The sequence below is a fragment of the Emys orbicularis genome, chromosome 2 (genome assembly GCF_028017835.1).
Source record: "Emys orbicularis isolate rEmyOrb1 chromosome 2, rEmyOrb1.hap1, whole genome shotgun sequence".
Classification (NCBI taxonomy): Eukaryota; Metazoa; Chordata; order Testudines; family Emydidae; genus Emys; species Emys orbicularis.
In genome coordinates, this window is record NC_088684.1 from 135,938,556 (window position 1) to 135,960,526 (window position 21,971).

The window sequence follows — 21,971 nt, forward strand, 5'->3', positions numbered from 1 at the left end:
ATAACTGCCCTCCCAAGCTTCCTTACCCCTGAATAAATTGGGGGGGGGGGGGGGGGAAGGCCGCAAAGCAGAGCATCTCCCATAATATGGTCACTAAGGAACTGGTTAGGTAGAGTGCCGAATGCCTGCTACTAAAAGCACCCTCAACACCCCGACCACGGAAGTCGAGGGCATGCAGCACCTGGCATGATTCATCCCTAACATAGTAAGTGCAATGATCAGGCCTAGAGGTCTGTGTGAATAAAAGGCCTGACGAGGAAGAAGAAGTATGTGGTTTTGAGAAAATCAGGGAGCTGATCCTACAAGGTGTCGAACACCCTCAGCTTCCGTGGATGTTAATGGCACTCCCAGATTCCAAGGCCAGAAGGGTCCATTGTGATCATCTAGTCTGACTTGCCTTATAACAGGCCAGAGACCTGCCCCAAATAATTCTTAGAGCAGATTCTTTAGAAAAGCATCCAATCTTGATTTAAAAATTGTCAGTGATGGAGAATCCACCACGACCCCGGGTAAATTGTTCCAATGGTTAATTGCTCTCACCATTAAAAATTTACACCTTATTTCCACTCACCACTTTCTAGCATTGTGTCCTACAATTCAGCCATGGAACACACCACACAGAGAGCAAAGGGGCTGTGTCCATCCACCCACCACCAAGCAAACTGGTGTCTAATAATCCAGATTTTCCCTTTACTTCTCTCTCAGCTGCTGATCATGTCAACTCACATTACATGTGATGAACACAAAGCACTCCAGACATACCCCCTCCAGTAAGAACCTCACACGGCTTCCCAGTGCAAACAGGGCCCATCACAGACAATCACTGCAATCCTGAGTGATCACACTGCTGTGATACACGCCCTCTGTGATCAGAGAGAATATTATACCCTCTCCCTAACACACAGAATTAGAACAGGTGGGTTGCCCCTTTACAACTCACACACCAGCCATTAAATAATCCAGAGAAAACTCACAGGTTGAAATGCAGCACCCCCTTTCTCAGACATGGTGGAGGAACCTCTCCTTTTTATTCATATCTTACATACTCACCCAACTGTTAATGGGATTTGAACCCAGGACGGAAAGCACCAGCTCTTGCCACTTGAGCTAAACCCCTCATGCCCTGGGAACAGTAGCAGGCAGCTCTCATCTGTGGACCAGCCACAGAGGGCCACGCTGTACAAATGTGCTGTATTTAGGTATTGCTTAAAGAGTAAGGGTTGAATAATTGCTGAGTAAAAGGCTCAGACTTTTGTCCCCTTGTTAACTGCAGTAGTTTCGGCAGCTGTGGGCTTCTCCCTTATTTTACAAAGCACAGCAGGAGCTTACAAATTCTCAGTTTGCTAATCCATAAAACCCACTGAAATCCAGGGTTTTACCCCATTGCTCAGCGGAATGTAATAGCAGATACAAGGAGCTCTCAGGTCATTTTTTAGACTCTGTGACTAAATGATCCGTGAGCTCCTTGCTAGTGCCCCAGATGGTGGTAGAATGAAAGACTCAACATCAACCTCACTTGTTAACCTGCAAGTTGCTCTAGCGTGGGGCCTGAACTATAGCTCCAGGGCCAAACACACCAGAAACTGGAGGATGTTTGAATCCAGATTCAGGCTCTCAATCCAGCTCCATCTTGCCTGCCAGTTATCTGTGTGAATAAGGGCGGTCCTAGTGTATGCATACATGCCTACACGCAAATGTACGATAAGCCCAGCAATTGGACTCTTGTGCTTCTGGCCTTCTGTGCCAACCGCCATTTTGAAGGAGATGCCTGGGTGAGTTGTGATCATGACACAGAGTGAAAGCAGCAGCGCCAGATGCCCTCCAAGTCATACGCTGGTTTTAGCAACACGGTCCCGGGGCTGAGTTTACTTGTCAGCTTACTGGTTTCACTGGATCACTAAATTCCCCAGTGCAGAGAGGGAGTTTCCCTCTATTCGTGCATCAGAGAAGATATTAAACAAACAGTTCAAAGCTAGACCAAGTTGTGGATTAGGTGAGTGTGTTTGACATTCTACAGACCACAAAAGATTATCTTTAATCAGTGAAAATGAAATAGATGTAACCCTTTCAGCTCAGGGTGAAGCTGGAGAGAGCTTCCAGTGAGAGAGAAAGGCTTTTGCATAGCAACATTCCTGACGTACCTCCTAGACTGTGTACTCCCAGTATTTCCATCTTCAGTAAGAAACATGGGGCTGCATCCCTCAGCTAGTATACTATGGCATAGCTTCACTGGAGCCAAAGCTACACCGCTTTACACTTCCTCAAGATTTGGCACATGGAAGCCTGTGTGAGGCCCCAAGCTGGGATTTTTAAAGCTGTGAGAAGACTTCCACATGGTGGCTATATTTGTTTAGGAGGATTGGGTCCATACAGCATGTGAGCCTGTATCTGTGGAGTCATGCCCAGGCATTTAAATGACCCAGGATAACTTTCATGTTGGGACAGGGAGTGGAGTGACTTGTCTGTCACAACTACTCTCCAGCCCGCGGCAGCATGTGAGATGGATGCTCTCTTCACGCATGGGATTTTGATGGCAAGGCAGCGGCTCAAAGGGACCTGGTCAGTTGCCTCACCAGGAGATGGCAATCATGAGAGCTTCAGGGAGCAGACCAACCTGTCTGTGGCATCAGGCAGATTTTGGAGTTTAATGGGGGGACCAGAGACAAACTGAAAGGACTTCTGGGGTCTATCTCCAGCTCAACCACCGACTTGCTGGGTGACCTTGGGCAAGTCACCTAACTCTGTCTGTGCCTCAATTTCCCCACCTGAGAAATGGCGATCATGATACTGTGCTGCAAGACTTAATTTCTCCTTGTAAAGAGCTTTCTGATCTCTGCGTGAATGGTGCTATGTTTATGCAAATTATCATTAGTAAGGGTTGCCAGGCACATGACTGACAGATCTATTTGCTTACCTACCCGCATACTGGAGGATATATCTAGACTACTTCTCAGTCAGCTATCTTGGCATCTGTCTTCTGACCAATAGCTGCTATTCTTATGTATAACTGTAAACTTCTCTAACTGCCCATTCATGGAGGAAAAAAAAAAACCGAGTTATTTTACTTTTATCTTTTGCTATTTTAATTTTGTTCCTTTCTATTTTCCATTGATTTGAACAAGGAGGAAAAAACATACATAGGTCGCAGTTTAGTGCCCTCTTCTGGAGGTCTGGGCCCCTCTGAGTCTATTCGTGGAGCAAATGGCTTGCCATTAAGATGTCAGGCCTCTGTTTTATTGAAAGGGCACTGCCTGCTTATTTTATGCTCAAAATGCAAGGTGGCTGTGTGTGTGGGAGGGGAAAGTTTTATCAATGGCTAAGGGAAGATAAATGTTTTCATGATCTTTTACATTCATTTTCAATGGACCCATTTTAGGAGGGAATTTAAATTTAGAAGCCCTGATCCAACAGTATTGTGCTAGTGCACAGAGATGTGAAAATTAATAGAAACAGAAGGGGAAACTGACTAACCTAGTTTCACTGTTCCCATCAGCCGAACTGCAAAAGCTAAACAATCCGTTAATAGATACATTAGAGCTTTAAAGTGCTTCAGTTGTAATAATCTGAGCTCATCCACATGCCATGCTGTTTAAGCCAATGGCTAGCTTCTCTTTTTATGTTCCAAACAAATGAAAAATCAGATCTGTTTATGCCTAAAATCAATGTTTTATTTTATCATCTTAGTGTTGGCTGCAACCTGAGAGACGTTTCTTCTCCTGACTGTACTGCTCAAGTATTTCCCTTTGTTGGACCAATAAAATAGTATCTAAATTAATGATCTCTGGGATTATTAGTAACAAGGATAAGGAATTTAAAATATGTATTCTAATGGATTGTGCTGCATAGAGCCTATAATCTAAGACAGTGACTCTCAAACTTTCCAGACTACTGTTCCCCTTTCAGGAGTCTGATTTGTCTTGCCTACCCACAAGTTTCACCTCACTTAAAAACTACTTGCTTACAAAATCAGACATAAAAATACAAAAGTGTCCCAGCCACACTATTACTGAAATATTGCTGACTTTTTCATTTTTACCATATAATTATAAAATAAATCAATTGGAATATAAATATTATACTTTAATTTCAGTGTATGGTATATAGAGCAGTATAAACAACTCAGTGTCTGTATGAAATTTTAGTTTGTACTAATTTTGCTAGTGCTTTTTCTGTAGCCTGTTGTAAAACTGAGCAAATATCTAGATGAGTTGATGTATCCTCAGGAGGACTTCTGCATAGCTCCAGGGGTACCCCTGGTTGAGAACCACTGGTCTAAGCAGATTATCTATCTAGCTATCTGGTGCTTATCACTTTGCTATTTGAGTGCATGGTAGGTGCCTTGGAAATATCTTTGATAATTAGATAAATGTACCATTGCCATCTACTGGATGCAGCAAGAACTTCTTCCCTGTGTTTCATAGATCCTATATTGCTAACAACTAATGGAGAGTCTTATTTAACTAACGTGGCAGGAGATGTTTGCTTTTGGTGCAAGAGGCTCTGACTTCTATCCCCCTTGTTGTCCTGAACTTGCGAGTGGCTAAGCACATGGCAGGAGTGACAGTACTGAACTCCTAGATGGCCTTGGGTTTGCTACAGTATGTTTGTCAGTTTCCCTTGAATACTAGTATCATAGAAACTATTTGCACATGGTTTCTTCCATAACTGGAAGAAAGAAAGTGTGGATTCCAATCTGTTTCATCTTACTGACGAGTCTTAAAAGCAGTTCTCTGCATGTAGCTTTCTATCCAATCATGAACAGTCTGCAAGTAGAAGGCACTTTGATTAGGTATCCCATCCTTCTACTAATTCTGACAGCAATGAACAGATGGAATATATTGGCAATTCATGTTTATTCAATAGATACATGGGGCTCTATTAAGTCAACAAAAATACTATATTAAAATGACAAGAAGGATCTGGTTTAAAGCAAGACTAGATGGAAAACTGAGAGCTAAGGCTGACCTTAACAACTCCTGTTGGGCTTCAGTATTAGAGCAATGGGTGATCTGGCGTGGCTCTTACCCGGCAGTTCTTAGGAAGAGTGGGGTGGTCTGAGCCTTGTATAATAGCTTTCCATTTCCATTTCCTGGCTTCCGTTACCTGAAGTCAGAGCTTTAATGTAATTTTAACATGCTATAGAACACATATTTGCATTTTTCTGCTTATTGCCTTTGGGTTTCAGTGTAAGAGATGGAAAAGATTTGCAAAAAGTATTAAACAACGGAGGGTTTGATGCTGTGCATTGAAGTCAATGGTGTAAAACCCCTGTGATGACAGAATCTGGCCCTTTGTTTGGATGCATCTAGGACTTATGCCCCACTAACAGTTGTCCATGGGGGTTCAAATTGACAGGCCCCTGGGGGTGCTTGTTAGATCCAGCAGCAGCTGTTGGACACACCAGGTATGTGATTCAGTAGAAAAGAGGTTAAAAATAACCTTCCACCAACTATTTAAGTAACGGACCCTCTATGGTGACAGTTTCAGCACACAGCCTGGCACAGCTGTTGGACAAATCGCGATGCTAATGTATCAGAGAGTCCAGTGACAAGATATACTAATATATTACAGGTCTTTTGGACACAGCCCCAGCAATTCTGACAGCCCTCAGACGACAGACCATGCAACAGCAGGATGAAAGGTAGCTTAAGTGAAAAATCTTGTACCTGGGAGTGACAAATTTTGCATCAGATTCCAGTGGAGTGTAATCTGAAACATGTGAGTTACAGATCCTCGGAATTTAGCCACTGATATTTTGGTACATTGTGATGTTGTAACTATTGCGTACATGGTGAGCGCCTCAGTGGTAGAGCGCTTTCTGTGTCCCATGGGACATCTGCTATAGAGCGGGTGCCTTGTCTAGTGGATAAAACACAGGGCTGGGCGTTCTAGGACTCCTGGATTCTATTACTGGGTCACTCCCTCGTGTCAAGTTAAGAGGTTGACATCTTCTGTCCTCCTGGACAAGTCACTAACAGTATGTCTGCATTGGGGGGGGGGGGGGGGAGCTCAGAGCCTGGGTTGACTGACTCAGGCTCGCGGGGCTTGTGCTATGGGGCTAAAAATAGCAGTGTAGATGTTTGGCGTGAGCTGGAGCTCAGGCTCTGAGACCCACCCATCTTGCCGGGTTTTCACGTACGCTGCTATTTAGCCCCGCAGCACAAGCCTGAGTCAATTGACCCAGGCTCTGAGACTCACTGCTGTGGGTTTGTTTTTTGGTTTTTTTTTTTTTTTGGAGTGTAGACATGCCCTGAGGCCAAAATTTTCAAACTTGGCTGCCTAAAGTTAGGCACCTAAATCCATACTTAGTCACCTACTTAAACAGCCTGATTTTCAGAGGTGCGGAACACCTACAACTCCCAGTGAAGTCACGCAGCCTTTTATCTGATCAGCAGCTGTCTGTGGCAGAAAGCTCTTTGATTAGGTCTCCCAACCTACTTTTCCCATCACCAGGACTAAGTCACTGCTGCTGCTTACCCCTCCGGCCGGCCCCCAGATGATATTACATGATCCACCCTGCTGTAGTGCATCCACACTACAGTAGAGAGTCCTGTGGCACCTTTAAGACTAACAGATGTATTGGAGCATAAGCTTTCGTGGGTCTGACGAAGTGGGTATTCACCCACAAAAGCTTATGCTCCAATACATCTGTTAGTCTTAAAGGGGCCACAGAACTCTCCGTTGCTTTTTACAGATCCAGACTAACACAGCTACCCCTCTGATACTTCACACTACAGTGTAGTTGAAGGGTAGAACCCGGCATGTGTTACAAAGTGGAGCATGCTCTGCAAAATACTTGTTGAAATGAAGTGTCTTTACAGTGTAAGTGGCCAATTATCTTCAAGATGAATGACTCAGATAAAGTTCCCTGATCCATCTAGGGGAAAATGAGTGAATGTTGCTAATAGCTGGATCTAGTGTGTGAGGAGTTAGGAAAAGACAGGATTAAGGAGAGAAATCATCTGCATATGGAATAATTAGAAATCAATTGTCACATAATCACGGAACAACATTCTGGGGCTGGGCTGGTCCCAAGCTTTCCTCTTTGTTAATTAGAGAGGATCCAGGATGATTATGTTTAATTACTTGCAAAGATTCTGTGCATCTTCTGTCTCCTCCAGACAATGCTGGCTGGGGTATGCAAAATAACTCCCGCTCCGAGCCTTTAGAAGAGGTTTGGTGTGTGGAGTGACTAGCATGATCCAGAACCAAAACCCTGCATCCAAACCTGCCCTGGTCCAAATCCAGATTTCACAGCTGATCACGCAAGCCCTTAACTCAACACAGGAACCTTCCCAACCCACCAAAATCCTGAGGTGGGCTGAAAACCCTAGATCTGGTTCTCAATTTTGTGACCTGAGCCCATCTCTCGTAGGCTAGGTCTACACTGCAGCGGGGGTCCGACCTAAGATACGCAACTTCAGCTACGTGAATACCGTAGCTGAAGTTGCGTATTTTAGGTCGGCTTACCTAGCGGTGAGGACGCGGGAAAGTCGACCGCTGCCGCGCTGCCGCCGCCTCCGCTGCCGCCTCCTGCCGAGGTGGATTTCCGGAGTCGACGGCAGAGCGATCAGGGATCGATTTTACCGCGTCTTCACTAGACGCGGTAAGTCGATCCCCGAAAAACCGATTGCTACCCGCCGGATCGGCGGGTAGTGAAGACAAAGCCTTAGTGACAGAAATGTCTGTGTGTTTTCCAGTATGGTTTAAGCCAAAATACTTTGTATATATTAATATATCGGAACAAAGTCTCGGAGTAACCTTCATTCAGATGGATTGGGGTGTTCCATGGATTTATATACTAAGGCGAACGGGGCCATGTAAGATATGATATAAGACAGATAAATAGATGGGTATGTATGGTGATAGATAGATAGATAGATAGATGAGCATATCAGAGCTATCCATTGTAAATATATCTACAGAGTGAACTGGATTCTTCCTTGCTGGTACAACATGGGAGTTTATAAGCAAAGACTCATATCCAGGCCAACCTGTTGTCCAGGAGTGCATGTATCTGGGATGGATTTAAGATGCTGGCTAGATATGGGCAAACTCAATTGGGTATTTTTGAATTGTTTGCTTTAATAAATTAGCTTTCTTTTAGACTACTGTGCCTGCCTATTGCTTTATAGCTTAATCCAGGATATGAGATATTGGTTAATATAGCCATTTGTTAAATAAGTTAGTCAATGATATGCTATTAATTGATTTTTTCCGCAATGGATTCTACATTTAATATGCTTGTAGTTCTGGCTTCGCTGTAACAGCTTCTATTGAAAACATGATAAAACATTATTTTTATAAGCACCTCTGATGTAATGTTCAAAATTAAAGACTTCCATACTATGAGGAACACCAATAGCATTTACCACTGATAAAGATGGCCCTGAAGCAACCCCACCAGAGTCTAATTATCTCACAAAGGTCAGCTCCATGACTGATGTACATTGGAGTAGCCCTGCTGACTTCATTAGTGCTACCCTGATTTACCAACCACTTGCAGATCTGGCCCTCAGATTCTGGGAAAATTCAGAACTGGGTCAAGGTGTGAACTTTGCAGCTGGCAACAGGGTCTTTAAGGGCCGATCCAAAATACTGGATCCAGTCACCCCTGAAGCACAGGAGATCATTGGATCAGAATGTTGCAGCTACGCATAGCTACAGACTGTGTGCTGAATGCTAGGTGCATTCATGCACTTCTTCGTGTTAACAAGAACTTCTGTGAGCTCATAGGCCGTGTTGAAACTAGGGAATTACAGTATTACAAGGGTTGAGAATTACTAATCTGATTGATCTAGGTGCTTTTATGCCCCTCTCCCCATCATTTGGTGGGGAGGATTTGTAAACTTCCCCCCTGTAGCCAAGGCCCAAGGAGGCTGAAGAGGCTCATTCCATGTACATTATTATTATTATATGGAGATATACCTATCTCATAGAAGTGGAAGGGACTTTGAAAGGTCATCGAGTCCAGTCCCCTGCCTTCACAGCAGGACCAAGTACTGTCCCTGACAGATTTTTGCCCCAGACCCCTAAGTGGCCCCCTCAAGGATTGAACTCACAACCCTGGGTTTAGCAGGCCAATGCTCAATGTAAACTCTTTGGGGGCAGCACCCATCTTTTTGTTTCTGTGTTTGTGCAACACCTAGTGCATCCTGGTCCATGGCTGGGACACCTAGGTGCCTAATACAAATAATAAATAATAACAAAACTAATTGCATGGGTAGGGCAGGGAAGCACAGTATCATTTGCTAGATGCACCTGACCCCTATTCTCTCATTGTTTGCAAGGCACTTGTTTTGCAGAACTTTCTGAGCCAGACGTGGCTCTGGCTCTGCACGTGGATTTTGTTTGTTGCCAGCGCTTCCCGTATGTCACCAGGGGTGAGGCCACCTTGCAGGGCGTCCCTGCAGCTTTCCCTCTGCCTGTCTCTTAATCTCCTGCCTGTGAAAAGTTCGTGATGCAGCAGTTTGCTTTGGGACCCTGGTCATCCCTCCATGTGGAGGACGTGCCCGGCCTGGTGGGACAGGGAGTTTATGAGCAATGTTTCGGGGCTGTTTGTGCAACTCCATTGCCAAATCTCATTATTCCTGATGTTTATCTCGCCACCTGATATGCATAATAGCCTGGAGGTGTCGCTGACGAAACTGCTTGAGCTTGGGGACGTGCCAGCAAGGATTTGTCAGCATTTCACAGCCCTTGAGACCTCTCCCCATCTTGGATTCCGCTACCCAAGTGGTTTAGAGCTGGCCGGTTGGGTGGTTTTTTACAGCTCTCAACAGTGGCTCCTTGAGCCTCATCCCAAAAGGTACACCAGCCCTGCTCCTTTTAGGGACCCCTTTGAAGGCACCTGCATGACGCTGGGCCTCCCGAGGTAGAACTAGGATCTTGCTGGGATCTGTCTCACTGCAGAAACATCAGGTCAGGCCCCATTGTGTGAGGTGCTGTACAAACATACCATAAACACAAATCTTTGGGGAAAGCCCTGCTCCAACATTGGCTTTCTCCACTCCACTGCCCTGCTCCAAAGAGCATATAGCCTACAAGAGAAGCCCTAACAGGTGCACGAGACAAACAAGTCTGGTCAGGGTGGGGTGGAGGGAATGGGGGAACATACCGGTATCATAGGATGCACACATTATTAGGGCTGCTGTCTGCCCCACACAGAGAGCCCTCCTCCTCCAGAGCATGCCGTATCCCCCCTTTGACTGTTGGTTCAGTGGATTTCTGTCCATCACCCTGCTATCTTTTGTTCTCTCCATAAACATCCACCAAGGTACCTCATCAACCTCCTTCAAATCCCCCCTTAAAACTCTCCTCTACAAAAAACATGACAATGGTTAGGCCGCTGGATGAGACCTCTGCTCCTCACGCTGACCAATATCGTCTCATTGTTTCCTTGTACTCCCCATCTATCTGTCTGTCTCCATTTGTTGTCTCTTGTCTTGTATTGCGATTGTAAAGCTCTTTGGGGCAGGAACTGGCTTTGTCCTGTGTTTGCATAGTGCCTAGCACAATGTCCAGGACGGGGGCTCTGCGGCACTGAGGCAATACAAATAAATAATAATAATGGTCCTGGCTGTATTTATAGTTCTCGTGACCCGCTGCCCGGCCCCCCGGCACTGTGGAGGTAAGGGGATGAGAGTGCTTTATAGCCCCTCATCCTGCATGTGCTCCATCCATGGAGGGTTTCTAAGGAAATGCCTGCTCCACAGTGGGATTTCTTCACATCATATTGGCCCTGCCTCCACTCTGCTCCTTCTCTGTGTCAGCTCTGCTTTTCTTCCCTCATTGACCCTCATGTTTCTAACCCTGGCAGCTTCGGTAAGAACAAAGTTGAGTCTACAACCATGCTCTCCTCCTACTCCATTTACACCAATCCTCCCATTAATTTCCACTGACCCTCTCACTCCCTTCACTCCAGGCCCTCCTAAGTGCGCTCTTCCTCCTTTTTGTGCTCCTATTCCCATGCGTTTTTCTGCATCTCCCTCTTCCTGTGACCTCCCACTCTCCCTATGAATTCATCCCCAAAACAGGCTTCATCCACAGAGGAGGAGGCAAGGGAAGATGATCCTGTGATTAAGGCATGGCACTGGGAGTCAGGACTCCCGGGTTCTCTCAGTGGCTCTCCCACAGACTTGCTCTGACCCTGGGCTCCACCTCTCTGTTCATCAGTTTCCCCATCTGCTTCTGCCTGTGGGTTTGAGACTAAAGTGTGACTTTTTGCAAAGTGCTTTGAGATCCTTGGATGCAACCCACCACAGAAGTACTAGGAATGAGGATTATCCCAGCAATGACCTTGGGAAAATTTCTCCACCTCATATATCATTGCATGGTGTGTTATCTGTGTCTAGTACATCTGTGCCAGAACTAGACCGCAAGCTGCTTGGACAGGGCTGTGTTTGTAGTATGTTGTTGGGGCTAAGTAAATAAAACAGTAATAAAGTATTACATGAACTTTTCTCTCCTGTTCTCTTAAAAAGACGATTCCTGACTCCACAAAGTTTGCCAGCCCTTTTCTGTGCACCAGCACAGGTGAATTATCTAACACTGCTGTTTTCTTATTTAACTACACACATTGCAGCAAGCAATAGGATACATGACCAAGCACCTTCAGCGTGTCTGTACACATTGAGTCTGTGGGGTTAGTCCAGAACCTGGCAATATTCAAACCAAAAAAACACGCCCCCTCCCCCCGCCCCCCCAATCTCTGCACAGTGATCAGAACCAAAATCATGGTGTTTGGAGAAGCATGTTTCCTGTGAGCAGGGGAAATGTGACATGATAGGCCAAATTCTTCCCTGCTGTAACTCATTTGAAGTTAATGATGTTACACCAGGGGAGAAGGTAGATCAATCAATTCTGTCCCTTACTCTGGGGATCTAATTCAGCTCACTGAAATCACTGGAGTCGCACTCACTTATACCATGAGCAGGGCCGCCCAGAGGATTCAGGGGGCCTGGGGGAAAAGCAATTTCGGGGGCCCCTTCCATAAAAAAAAGTTGCAATATTATAGAATACTATATCCTCCGGGGCCAGGGGCCTGGGGCAAATTGCCCCACTTCCCCCCCCCCCCCCCGGGCGGCCCTGACCATGAGTGAATTTTGCCAGATGGGAGGGGACTGTGAGTTAGAGCTGGGCAAAATGGTTTGCACACAATTTTTTTTCAGTGAAAAATGCAGATCTGGTGACATAAACGTTTCGCTGAATTGTTTGTTTAGAAATGAAACCTGAGGGGAAAAATCAGAAAAAAATCTAACCAGTTCATTCTGACATTTTCTAAAAGAAACATTCTCATTTTTTGGTTCAAAATGACTTTTCATTTCAAAATTTTCATAGCTTTTAATTTAAAAAATTCAAATATGTTTAAAAATGCTCAAAAACTAAGCGAAACATTTCAGGTCAAACAAAATGTTTTGTTTTGACAAAATCAAAATGTTGTTTCATTTTGTTTTACTCAAAAAATTTTTTGTTGACTTTTTGATTTCACCAAAAATGTCCATTTTTGGTCTGATCCCAAATTAATTTTTTTGGGGACTTTTTGTAATTGCCCTCAAACTAAAACATCCGTTATTCGCCCAGCTCCACAGCATGCAAACTACCTCATCATTGTTGTCCAAATCAGATGTTTATAGGGTCAAGAAGGGACACAATACACTTCACAGATATAAAAAGGGGTCTCTCATATCTAGGCTTGGAAGGATTAGATTTTCATTGATAAATATTGGTAAACATCTATTTCACTGCGCACACACAAACTGACAAAAATATTTCCATCGGTGAAAATCAATATTGAAAGAAAAATGCTGCTTAAGAATTTATTATAGGTTGATTTAAGGACATTTACTTTGTATATTTTGACGTGATGGTGACAATTTGTATTTTAATTGTGATAATGTGTTCTGTTTTTGAATCTCAACATCTTCTGTCATTAAATAATTATTGTCTGATGCCCTCCCTCCATAATTTTAGGCAATTGTGAAAATTTAAATAGATAAAAGTAAAAAAAAGCTTCAAAATGAACAGCGATATTATCCCCCGAAATTATTTTAAAAAATCGCATTCTGCCAAGCCTCGTTGTAGCCATCCACATTCACCAGGGGAATCATGTTAGAAACCTGGACAGCAAGAAAATATGTGTCTAGTGCCGGTACAAATAGGAATCCAGGCAAGCGTAGAATCTTCTGCTTCTCTACTGCCCCTATGAGCTCTAATGTCTTTTGCTTTGCGTGCGGGCGGATTCCCCTCTCACTGGTATAAATGAGGAGCGACCCGCTGAAGCCGATGGGGTAAGTGCAAGGTGGGGTTTTGCCACTTGGAGTGACCCTAATTTTTGCCCTTCCCCCAAACTTGCTCAAGCGCCTTTTGTTTTCCTATTGGGCAACTGCTGCCGCCCCCACCCAGCCAGCACTGGTGCTTTCCTATTGATGGCACCCACGCAGATTGTACCAAGAGTCCCTCTTTGTTCTGCAGTACATAGCTATGCCTCTACCGAGGGGTATTTTCTATTGGGGTCCTCGGGTGCTTCCCGACTTGAAAACCTGACTGCGCTGAGCTGGGAGATGGTGAAATAACAAATGTGCAGAGAGCTGATGAAATTATCATTCCCTTCAGATGTTAGCTGTGCTAAGAGAGAGACAGACAGAGACTGCAAGCTCAGCAGCACACAGAGAACGTGGGTCATCTCTTACCCAAAGATGCCTCTTCCTCTGGACTTAGAGATATGGCCTCGTGAGCCGGCTGCTCGTACAGACGGAACTGGTAGCGATGGTACCCGCTCTGGGATGGAGGTGTGGGGCGGCCGTAGTCTGCACAGAGAAAACACAGTGGATGAGGCTAGTGCCTGGCCCAAATTCCATCCCCATAATCACATACCCCAGGTGTGTATGGTACAATTTATTTGTAGTGGGCATTTTCAAGGGAAAAAAATCTCCCCACACTCCATTACCCTCTTTGCTCCTCGCTTCCAGTAACTTCGCAGCCAGGGACTGTATTCCGCCCTATCCCTGTGCTTTGCATGAGCTGTTGCACTATTGATCCCAGGCTGCAGCTTCGAGCCGTTTTTGCGGCTTCCCCCTGCCTTGTCCAGGAGCTCAGGGAGCTCCTTGGAGGCGAGTGCTTGGCGCCGCTCAGCGCGAATGGACTCTGCAGGCCTATGCAAAGGGACCCAGCGCAGCACTGCACGCATCAAAATGGCTCTGACATTAGAGAAGAGGACAGGGCTACTCTATTTCTCCACAGCCATGAGCCAAGCAAGGCTTTGAGGCCCAGCCCCAGGGCCCAGGGTTAGTATGGAGGGGGGGCAGGGCAGTTACCACCCTGCTGGGGTTTTCAGGTGAGCATGTTGTTACAAAGAGAGCTGAAGAAATTCAGTACAATCTCAGGTGTCTCCCTGCCAAGACACATCGTATGTGTCCCCTGTGCCCCATCCTCTCCCCTCCCGCCTTCCTTCTCCCAGCCCCTCCCATTCTCTTATCTTCCACCCATCTGGCCCCTTGCCATCTGCTTGCAAGCACATTCTTGTTTCCCCTCCAATGAAACAACCTCCCATTCGACCCCACCTGCTTCTCCAGCCCCCGCCCTAGCTCCAAAGCTCTAGAGCACTCTGCCTGCGCCTAGTGCCTGGACTGCCTCTGCCCAGACCTCCCTGTATCCCCTCAAACTCCTTCCCCTGCCCCTGAAGGCACCACATTCAAGCTCCTCACCTGCACACAGTCTTGCCCTAACCCCACATTTTGGCTCCCAGCCCGCCTGCTCTCCATCCCCATCCCCATCCCCATCCCCATCTGTGCATATTCTTCTACGCTGCCCACTACTCCCCAGAGCAGCCTCCTCTGTCCCATGATCCTGCTTCTCACCTCTGCTCTCTTGCCCCATCCTCTCATAGATTGCAAGGGCCAGAAGGGACCAGTGTGATCATCTAGTCTGACCTCATCCTGCCTGTGTTTGATTGTAAACTCCCTGGGTCAGGAGCCACGTTTGAATCTGTACAGTGTGGAATGCTGTGAATCCCTATGGCCCCCGGTAAATTCTAATCTCTTACTCTCTGCACAACAAACCTTAACTCTCACTCTTTTCAACTATTTCTTTGTTGGACCCGAGTATCCTACAGATTCTCCTGCAGTGATCAGGGTTTTGATTCTACAGACAGAGGCAGGATAGTGCAAGGAACAGTCAACATTTTGAAATCCTCATACACCAAACCTCAGAGGGAAAGGAAAGTTTTACAGTCAAGTTGGGGACTTTTGTCTGTTTAGACTGTAGACTCCTTTGGGCAGAAACTGTCGCTTATTATGCTTTTACATAATGCCTAGCACAATGGGGTCCCTAGGTAATACCGTAACACAAAAAATGACTAACACCCACAGGCCGAGTTGGATTAAAGGTATCAGAGAAGGCCAGCCAAGATGTGAGAAACAAGCAGACAAGTTAGGGGACTATGCCTGCTTTCTTCTCTTGAAATCCAGCTGCAGGAGCTGGGTCATCCGACAGGCCAGCTGCTGATGGCTATGAAAACACCACCATCAAATCCCCTGTTCCACAAAAATCGAGGTTTCCTCCTAACATGATGGTGATTTATATGCTACCCCGGTGCCCCTCCCACATGTTGTTAAATATTAGCTTGTATTTTTAATAAAACACGCTGCTCTCCCAATCAGTAGGCCACACTTAGCACTGCGTGGGATTGTTTGCTAAGCAAGGCAGGGCAACTCCTGAAAAAGCAGGGGAATGGCACAACATAAGAACGGCCATACTGGGTCAGACCAAAGGTCCATCTTGCCCAGTATCCTGTCTTCCAACAGTGGCCAATGCCAGGTGCCCCAGAGGGAATGAACAGAACAGGTAATGATCAAGTGATCCATCCCCTGTCGCCCATTCCAAGCTTCTGACAGACACAGTCTAGGGATACCATCCCTGCTCATCCCGGCTAATAGCCATTGATGGACCTATCCTCCATGAACTTATCTAGTTCTTTTTTTGAAGGGCTGCATAGACTGAATGGCTTGAATTCTAGTTTTCCAGCAGAGAAGCAGCCTCACACCCTGTTCTCATACATCAGGGCATTAGCTGATTGCTCAGTTGGGTTCAGGCAGGAACATCGCCCTGTGTCCATGTACACCACCGCACACTTGGCCAGCTTTTTATTGTCATCGCTGATGTTCCCTCCAGTACAGCTGTGTGGGAAACGGTTTTCCCATCCCTCAAATATTTCAGGTTCAAAACTTTTTCCCTATCTCAAATTGGGGCAAAAAGATGAACTCTCAAAAAGATTCATGCGCCAACATTTTTTTCCAGTTTGGGTCAATGGGAACTTTGTTTTGATAATTTTGAAACATTTGGTTTTGATTTGATTTTGATTCCCTTTTTTTAGTTCAATTAGATTCGGTTTGGAAACAAAGTCATTTCAAATCAGAAATTTGATTTTTTTTGTTTTGAAAATGTCAGTGCAAGATGTTTTAACAGTTCCAAAAATTCCTTTTTTCAACTTTTTTTCGAGTTGGGAGATTAATCCAATCGGAACCCGGTTCATGAAGTTTCAATTTTGACAAATCGGCATTTTTGACCAAAAACCGATTCAGGGAAAAATTCCTGACCAGCTCTACCTTCAAGCAACCTATTGTGGTTTTGGTAGGAGGAAGTGTGATATAATTGTAACCTGATCCTGTGTGGAAAAATCTCATCTCCTTGCTAGAGAAGAGTCTTAGCTACAAATATTGGATCTGGGGCCCTGTCCAAACTTGCCCAGAGTTCAGGGAGGTTTGGATCCAATGATCTAGCTCAGGCCTTTGTACTACAGGAAACCTGCAGGTATAGAGCATGTGTCACCAAAGGGAGTCTAATGACATGCAAAGTGATTATGTACGCAGATGTTCCATAACTGTTAAACTCTAAACTTGGCTGAAAGGAGCATTTCATATTTGTTTCAGGAAAGGAGGATGTAACGCGAAGGGACGAAAGGTGGAAATTCCTCCAGGACCTGATCAAATTAAGTCATCTGAGCAAGAGAAAGCCACCACGGCCACCTCCTCAGAGCATTAGAAAAAATTAAAAACAAAGGATCTCCTTTACTTCTCACCACTGTTGATGCTGCTAAGTCGCTTTCTGCATTTCGCTCTGCTTAGGAAGTGAGACAAAGCCAGTCAGTTTAACTTTGGGCCTGACCCTGCAAACTCTGGCTATGGGGGTGCAGTGGTATTGACTTACTCCTGCTTTGCAAGGCAGCACCCTTCACAGTCAGGGTTTTCAGCACCCACCGTCAGGGTCAGATTTTCACAAGAGCTCAGAACATTGGGTGCTGAGCACTTTGGATAGTCTGGCTGGAAGTGTCACAAGGGGAGCAGTTGGCTGCTGAAAATCGGACCTTGCCTTTCTAGTTACCTTCACTCTCTGGTCCTTGCTGCACTAGCCAGCAGCTGCCAGGTTGGGGTTCCCAATACCTCAGTGGAAGGTTGAAATAAGAAAAGACGGTAATGGTATTTTCTAAAGAAATAATCAAACACACTGCTATCCACAGCAGCTTTTGGAAAATCTCTTTTTCAAACTACCCCATAGCTACTAGACAATATCCCTTTAACCAGAGACTTATTGGGCCAAATTCCTCCCTGCTGTAACATCATTCGAATTAATCAAGCTACCCCAGGGTTGAATGTGGCCCATTTTGCATTGCAAGTCCTCGTTCCCATATACCATCTGCCTATAAAGAAACCACTGGGGCCCACCTTCTTCCAAACAGCTCCTGTGTTTGCTTTAAGTGGACTGGATTTCTTCCACTGACTGGGTATTTTAACACCATTTGCTCCTCTGGATGAGTTCTATTTCAGCCAGTTTACTGTTAAACATTTCTCTGCTGCTGTCCAGGTGTGTAATAAAGTGTCGTTGCATCTCCCAGCCTGCGTGTGGCGGATTGTCATTTCCTTATGATCTTAACTCCCAAAAGAGCAATGCAAGGTATGGAATTGGTTGCAGAGATGGGAAATACTGGGGCTTTAAAATAAACTATTAAGGATAATTGATTTTAAGGGACTCCTTGTTCAGACAGCACCCAGAGAGAAATCTCATTCATGGAAAGGCCATGGCTTGTATTCTCTGCTGCCCTGCACCTTAGGCAGTCGTTGGTGTAGTGTTACTAAGTCAGATTGGTGGTGACTTACACCCTTGCTGTACTCTACGCTGGTGTAAATGACTACACAACGTACAAAGAGAAGCAGGCCCCATGTGTTCTACTCCCTCCACCCTGGTAGAATCCAGCCTGCTCCTTGCCAGGTGGAAGAGATGTCTGCTACTTAGAATCATAGAAATGTCAGGCTAGAAAGGACCTTGAGAAGTCATCAAATCCAGCCCCCTGTGCTGAGGCAGGACCAAGTAAATCTAGACCATCCCTAACAGGTGTTTGTCCAATCTGTTCTTAAAACTCCCAATGACGGGGATTCCACAACCTCTCTTGGAAGCCTGTTCCGTGTCGTGCAAGCAAGAGGCTGGCAGTGAAGGTCTCATCAGAGAGACGAATCAGGGGGCTAATTACAGCTGCTTGTTAGTTTGCACCATTTGTAGCTCAGGCACAAATTAAGAGAGAGAGATTTGGGGACATTCCACCTACAGTGAATAATCTAAGAAGCCGGGCGGGGGAGGAGGTGGAGGACAGTGGGGGGTGCTTCAGCTGGCTTGCTCTGGGGTTGAAAAAGTTTGCAATGCTTTAAACACCTCCTCATTTTCCTGTATCAGCTAAACAAGAGATCGATATCAAAGAGAAACCTGTTGTCTGGTTAGAATGTGAAACAGTTCCTCCTCGCTGCATTTCCGGTGCTGAGGCCAAGGCTGTCGGTGCTCTGAAAGCCTGCAGCTGGGGGAATCCCTTGCTATTTACATCTTTCCATGTGTTTACTGAATGCAAATCAAAATGTGTGCGCAGGGGGGTTATTTTAAATGTTCTTTGCAAACCTCTTTTCCCCTTGAAGTGGAATGTGATTCCGAAATTCCGAAGCGGGGGATCTGCAAAGGCCACTGCTACCTGCAGTTGCGATCTGACACCATCCGTGTTGATAGACTAATGGCCTCTGATTGGGGCCCAGATCCTGATGCTCTTACTCCTGTTGGTGAGTGCCTTAGTACGGCACCCAGATACTGCGGTGATAGGTGGCAGCTGCCTCCCTCACAGCCAGGGAGGGTCGCACAGAATTCCCTTTGGACCCATCAGAAGCTTCCCTGGTTAAGCAAAACCCAGGCACTGAGCTTGCTGCCCTCCCCATCCTCTTAGACCCAGGAAGAAAGAGATCACAAATGAACTGGAGCCCAGCTCTCCCAATGGCAGTGGAAGTCAGTGACCCTAAGCCATCCCTTTGCACGCCGTGCTGACAGAAGTTTAGTAACATGGGCCAGAGGTCTTGGGACAGTCAGACGGGTCGGGTTGGTGCAGCCCCAGCTTACCTGTTAGCACGTGGCCTTTCAGTTTTCCAGCCCGCAGGTCTGTGCCCTGCAATGACAGAAAGGATTCGGTTAACGCACAGGACACCAGAATATGCAGTCACTCACCGGACCTAATTATTTGCATTGCCGCAGGGCCTAGGGACACCAGTCAAGGATCAGGCCCCCGCTGTGCTAGGCACTGTACAGACGGTCAATAAAAAGACAGTCCCTGCCCCACAGAGCTCACAGTCTGGGTTCTGAGGAGAGACAGCAGGTGGATGAGCCAAACAGGTGGGGATGGGGGTGGGGGTGACCATAAAGGAAGCAAGTTTTGAGACAGGAAGCAGGGCCCCAGCCACTGTCAGACTTACCCATCCAGGGGGAGGGTTTCAAAGGCACAAGGGGCAGTGAGGTGCCCAGCTCCCACTGAAAGTCAGTAAGTGCCATTGGTACCTTGGGGAACCTGCCCCTGGGCGTTTAATGTTAGCACAATACAGCCTGCTGCAGCCTCACTCGCGGTGCTGCCTCTCAGCATGGAGCACCCCCCGGACAGTGCCTCGCTTGAGTTTAGCTGGAAAGTTTCCTGAACTGAGTTTGTTTCCTTCATCTTCACCTTCTCCAAACCTCTCCTGACAGGTGTCATTCCTTTCCCTGGGCAAGCGGGGAAGGGTGGGGAGAGAATGTGCCGGGGCCTATATTTTGCTTGTTAATTTGTATTTTAAAAGTGTCAGTGACTTTGTGCACCACAGCCAATGCATTGTAGAGTTCCCCTGAATCACAGGCTGTGCTGTCACTGTGCTCTTGAAGCCAGCAAACAGGGACTGTCAGACGGATCACATTGGACCTGTTATCTGGGCCACGGGATGCTGGGAAGGCTACAAAAGCTCTCTCTAAAAGCCCCGACACCATCCTGTGCACAGGTATTCAGGCAAGGGCTAATTAATATCCCTGTGATGGCAGGAAGGTCACAGTGTCTTTGGAAAGCACATAGGCTGGAGTGTCGAGAACGAAGGTAAGGAATCAGAGATGCCTACAAAACCTGACAGGTGCAATTTACAGCTGCGGAGCCAGATCCTCAGCTGGTGTAAACTGTCATGCTCCCATTTAAGTCAATGAAGCCCTGCCAATTTACACCATCTGAGGTTCTGGCCTATTGAAGACAATGAGGCCATGCTGATTTACACCATCTGGGAATCTGGCCTGCTGTATTCTAATCACCAGCCCACTATGGGTGAATTAAGAATAGATGCAGATTCACCAAAAAGCTTTGGAGCTTCCCAAAGCAATTCCCAGCCCAAGACACTTTGATTTTCTTCCCCTGATGGATCCAGAGAAGATCTCCCTGTCACTTCCTCACTCTTTGATTCCCTAAGGCAATATGTGCTTTACACTCCCCACCAGGAACGTCCGGGGACCAGCCTACAGCATGCTGCCCCTCCACCCCCATGCTGTTCTCATTTGTAGACTAGAATGGAGCTATACTGTGTTTGCGGCCTTTGCAAAAACCTTGTCTAAAACTTTAGCATGGTTAGGGGATGCAGGCAGGTCCCGGGTAACTGAAATGGAAAGCTGTGATGCAAGCCCTTGTGCATCCTGTGTGATGCGATGCCTGTGGTTATATCCTGGGACAGTCAAGAATGAGCATTTCACAAACCTTGCGAGAGAGCCTAGGACAATTTAGTTATGGTGTCAAGCCCGGCACAATTCAATGCCCTAGCTTGCCTTGATTTTACCACCCAATCACATTCTCTCTCTCACCTCCTCCTGCTGCTGCACTTATGGAGAATTCTAATAAGGTTTTGTTGAGAACAAAATACAGTTGGGCAGAAATCACATGCTGCAAATCAGCAAACAGCACTAGCAGATGGGGAGAGCCAAGCGTAGCACAAGCCAATGCCGTGCAAACATCCCTCGACAGGTCTGCCGATGGGATGCACCTTACTCCTGACCTGCAGCACCCCCGACTAATCCCCCACTCAGCTCTGCCAGTGCACCCCAGTTTGGAACCGTAATACCCACTGCTATTCTAGTCCTATGCCTCCTACCCAGCTCTGCCAATGTGTATGAATACTCATCTGGAACAGCCCCCGTTATTCCAGTCCTGCCTGCCCACACGCACCCAGCTCTGCCAGTGCTCCTTAGTCTTGACCTGCCCTAGCAGTAATTAATTAGCAATTAAAGGAGCATCAGATAACTGCAGATAGAATGCATCTGACTCCCAGAATTGCTGGATCAAGCTTCACCCTTTCCAAAAATAATAGAAGCCAGATCTTCATTGAGTCATTTGGTGATGAGAACATCAAGCAAGATTCACATTGCATAGTAAAGTTCATTGTAATGCAAACATCCTCTCAGTTTCTGTGTATTAGCTTTGCAAAGCCCCATGAAATTTTACCAGCCTCAGCACAGAATTTCCTCACCCACCCTTTCCATCACGCTGATGATAAAAGTACTAGTGACTAAGATTTTCAAAAGTGACTAGTGATTGATGGGGCCTGGTTTTCAGAGTACGGGTGCTCAGAACTGAACACCGCCCCTTGGGGGTGTGTCAAGTTCCCCTCCGCCCC

General features: G+C 46.2%; 1 protein-coding gene across 1 annotated transcript in view; it reads right to left on the bottom strand.

The window, feature by feature from the left end:
- PEBP4 (phosphatidylethanolamine binding protein 4) overlaps positions 1-21,971 on the bottom strand; it is a 196,954-nt gene that overhangs the window by 10,434 nt on the left and 164,549 nt on the right. Inside the window, exons 4-5 of the mRNA XM_065400045.1 lie at positions 19,426-19,471; positions 13,692-13,808 (exon numbers count right to left, since the gene is read on the bottom strand). Of these exons, the coding sequence (XP_065256117.1) occupies positions 13,692-13,808; positions 19,426-19,471 (163 nt within the window). The remainder of the gene's footprint in view (positions 1-13,691; positions 13,809-19,425; positions 19,472-21,971) is intronic.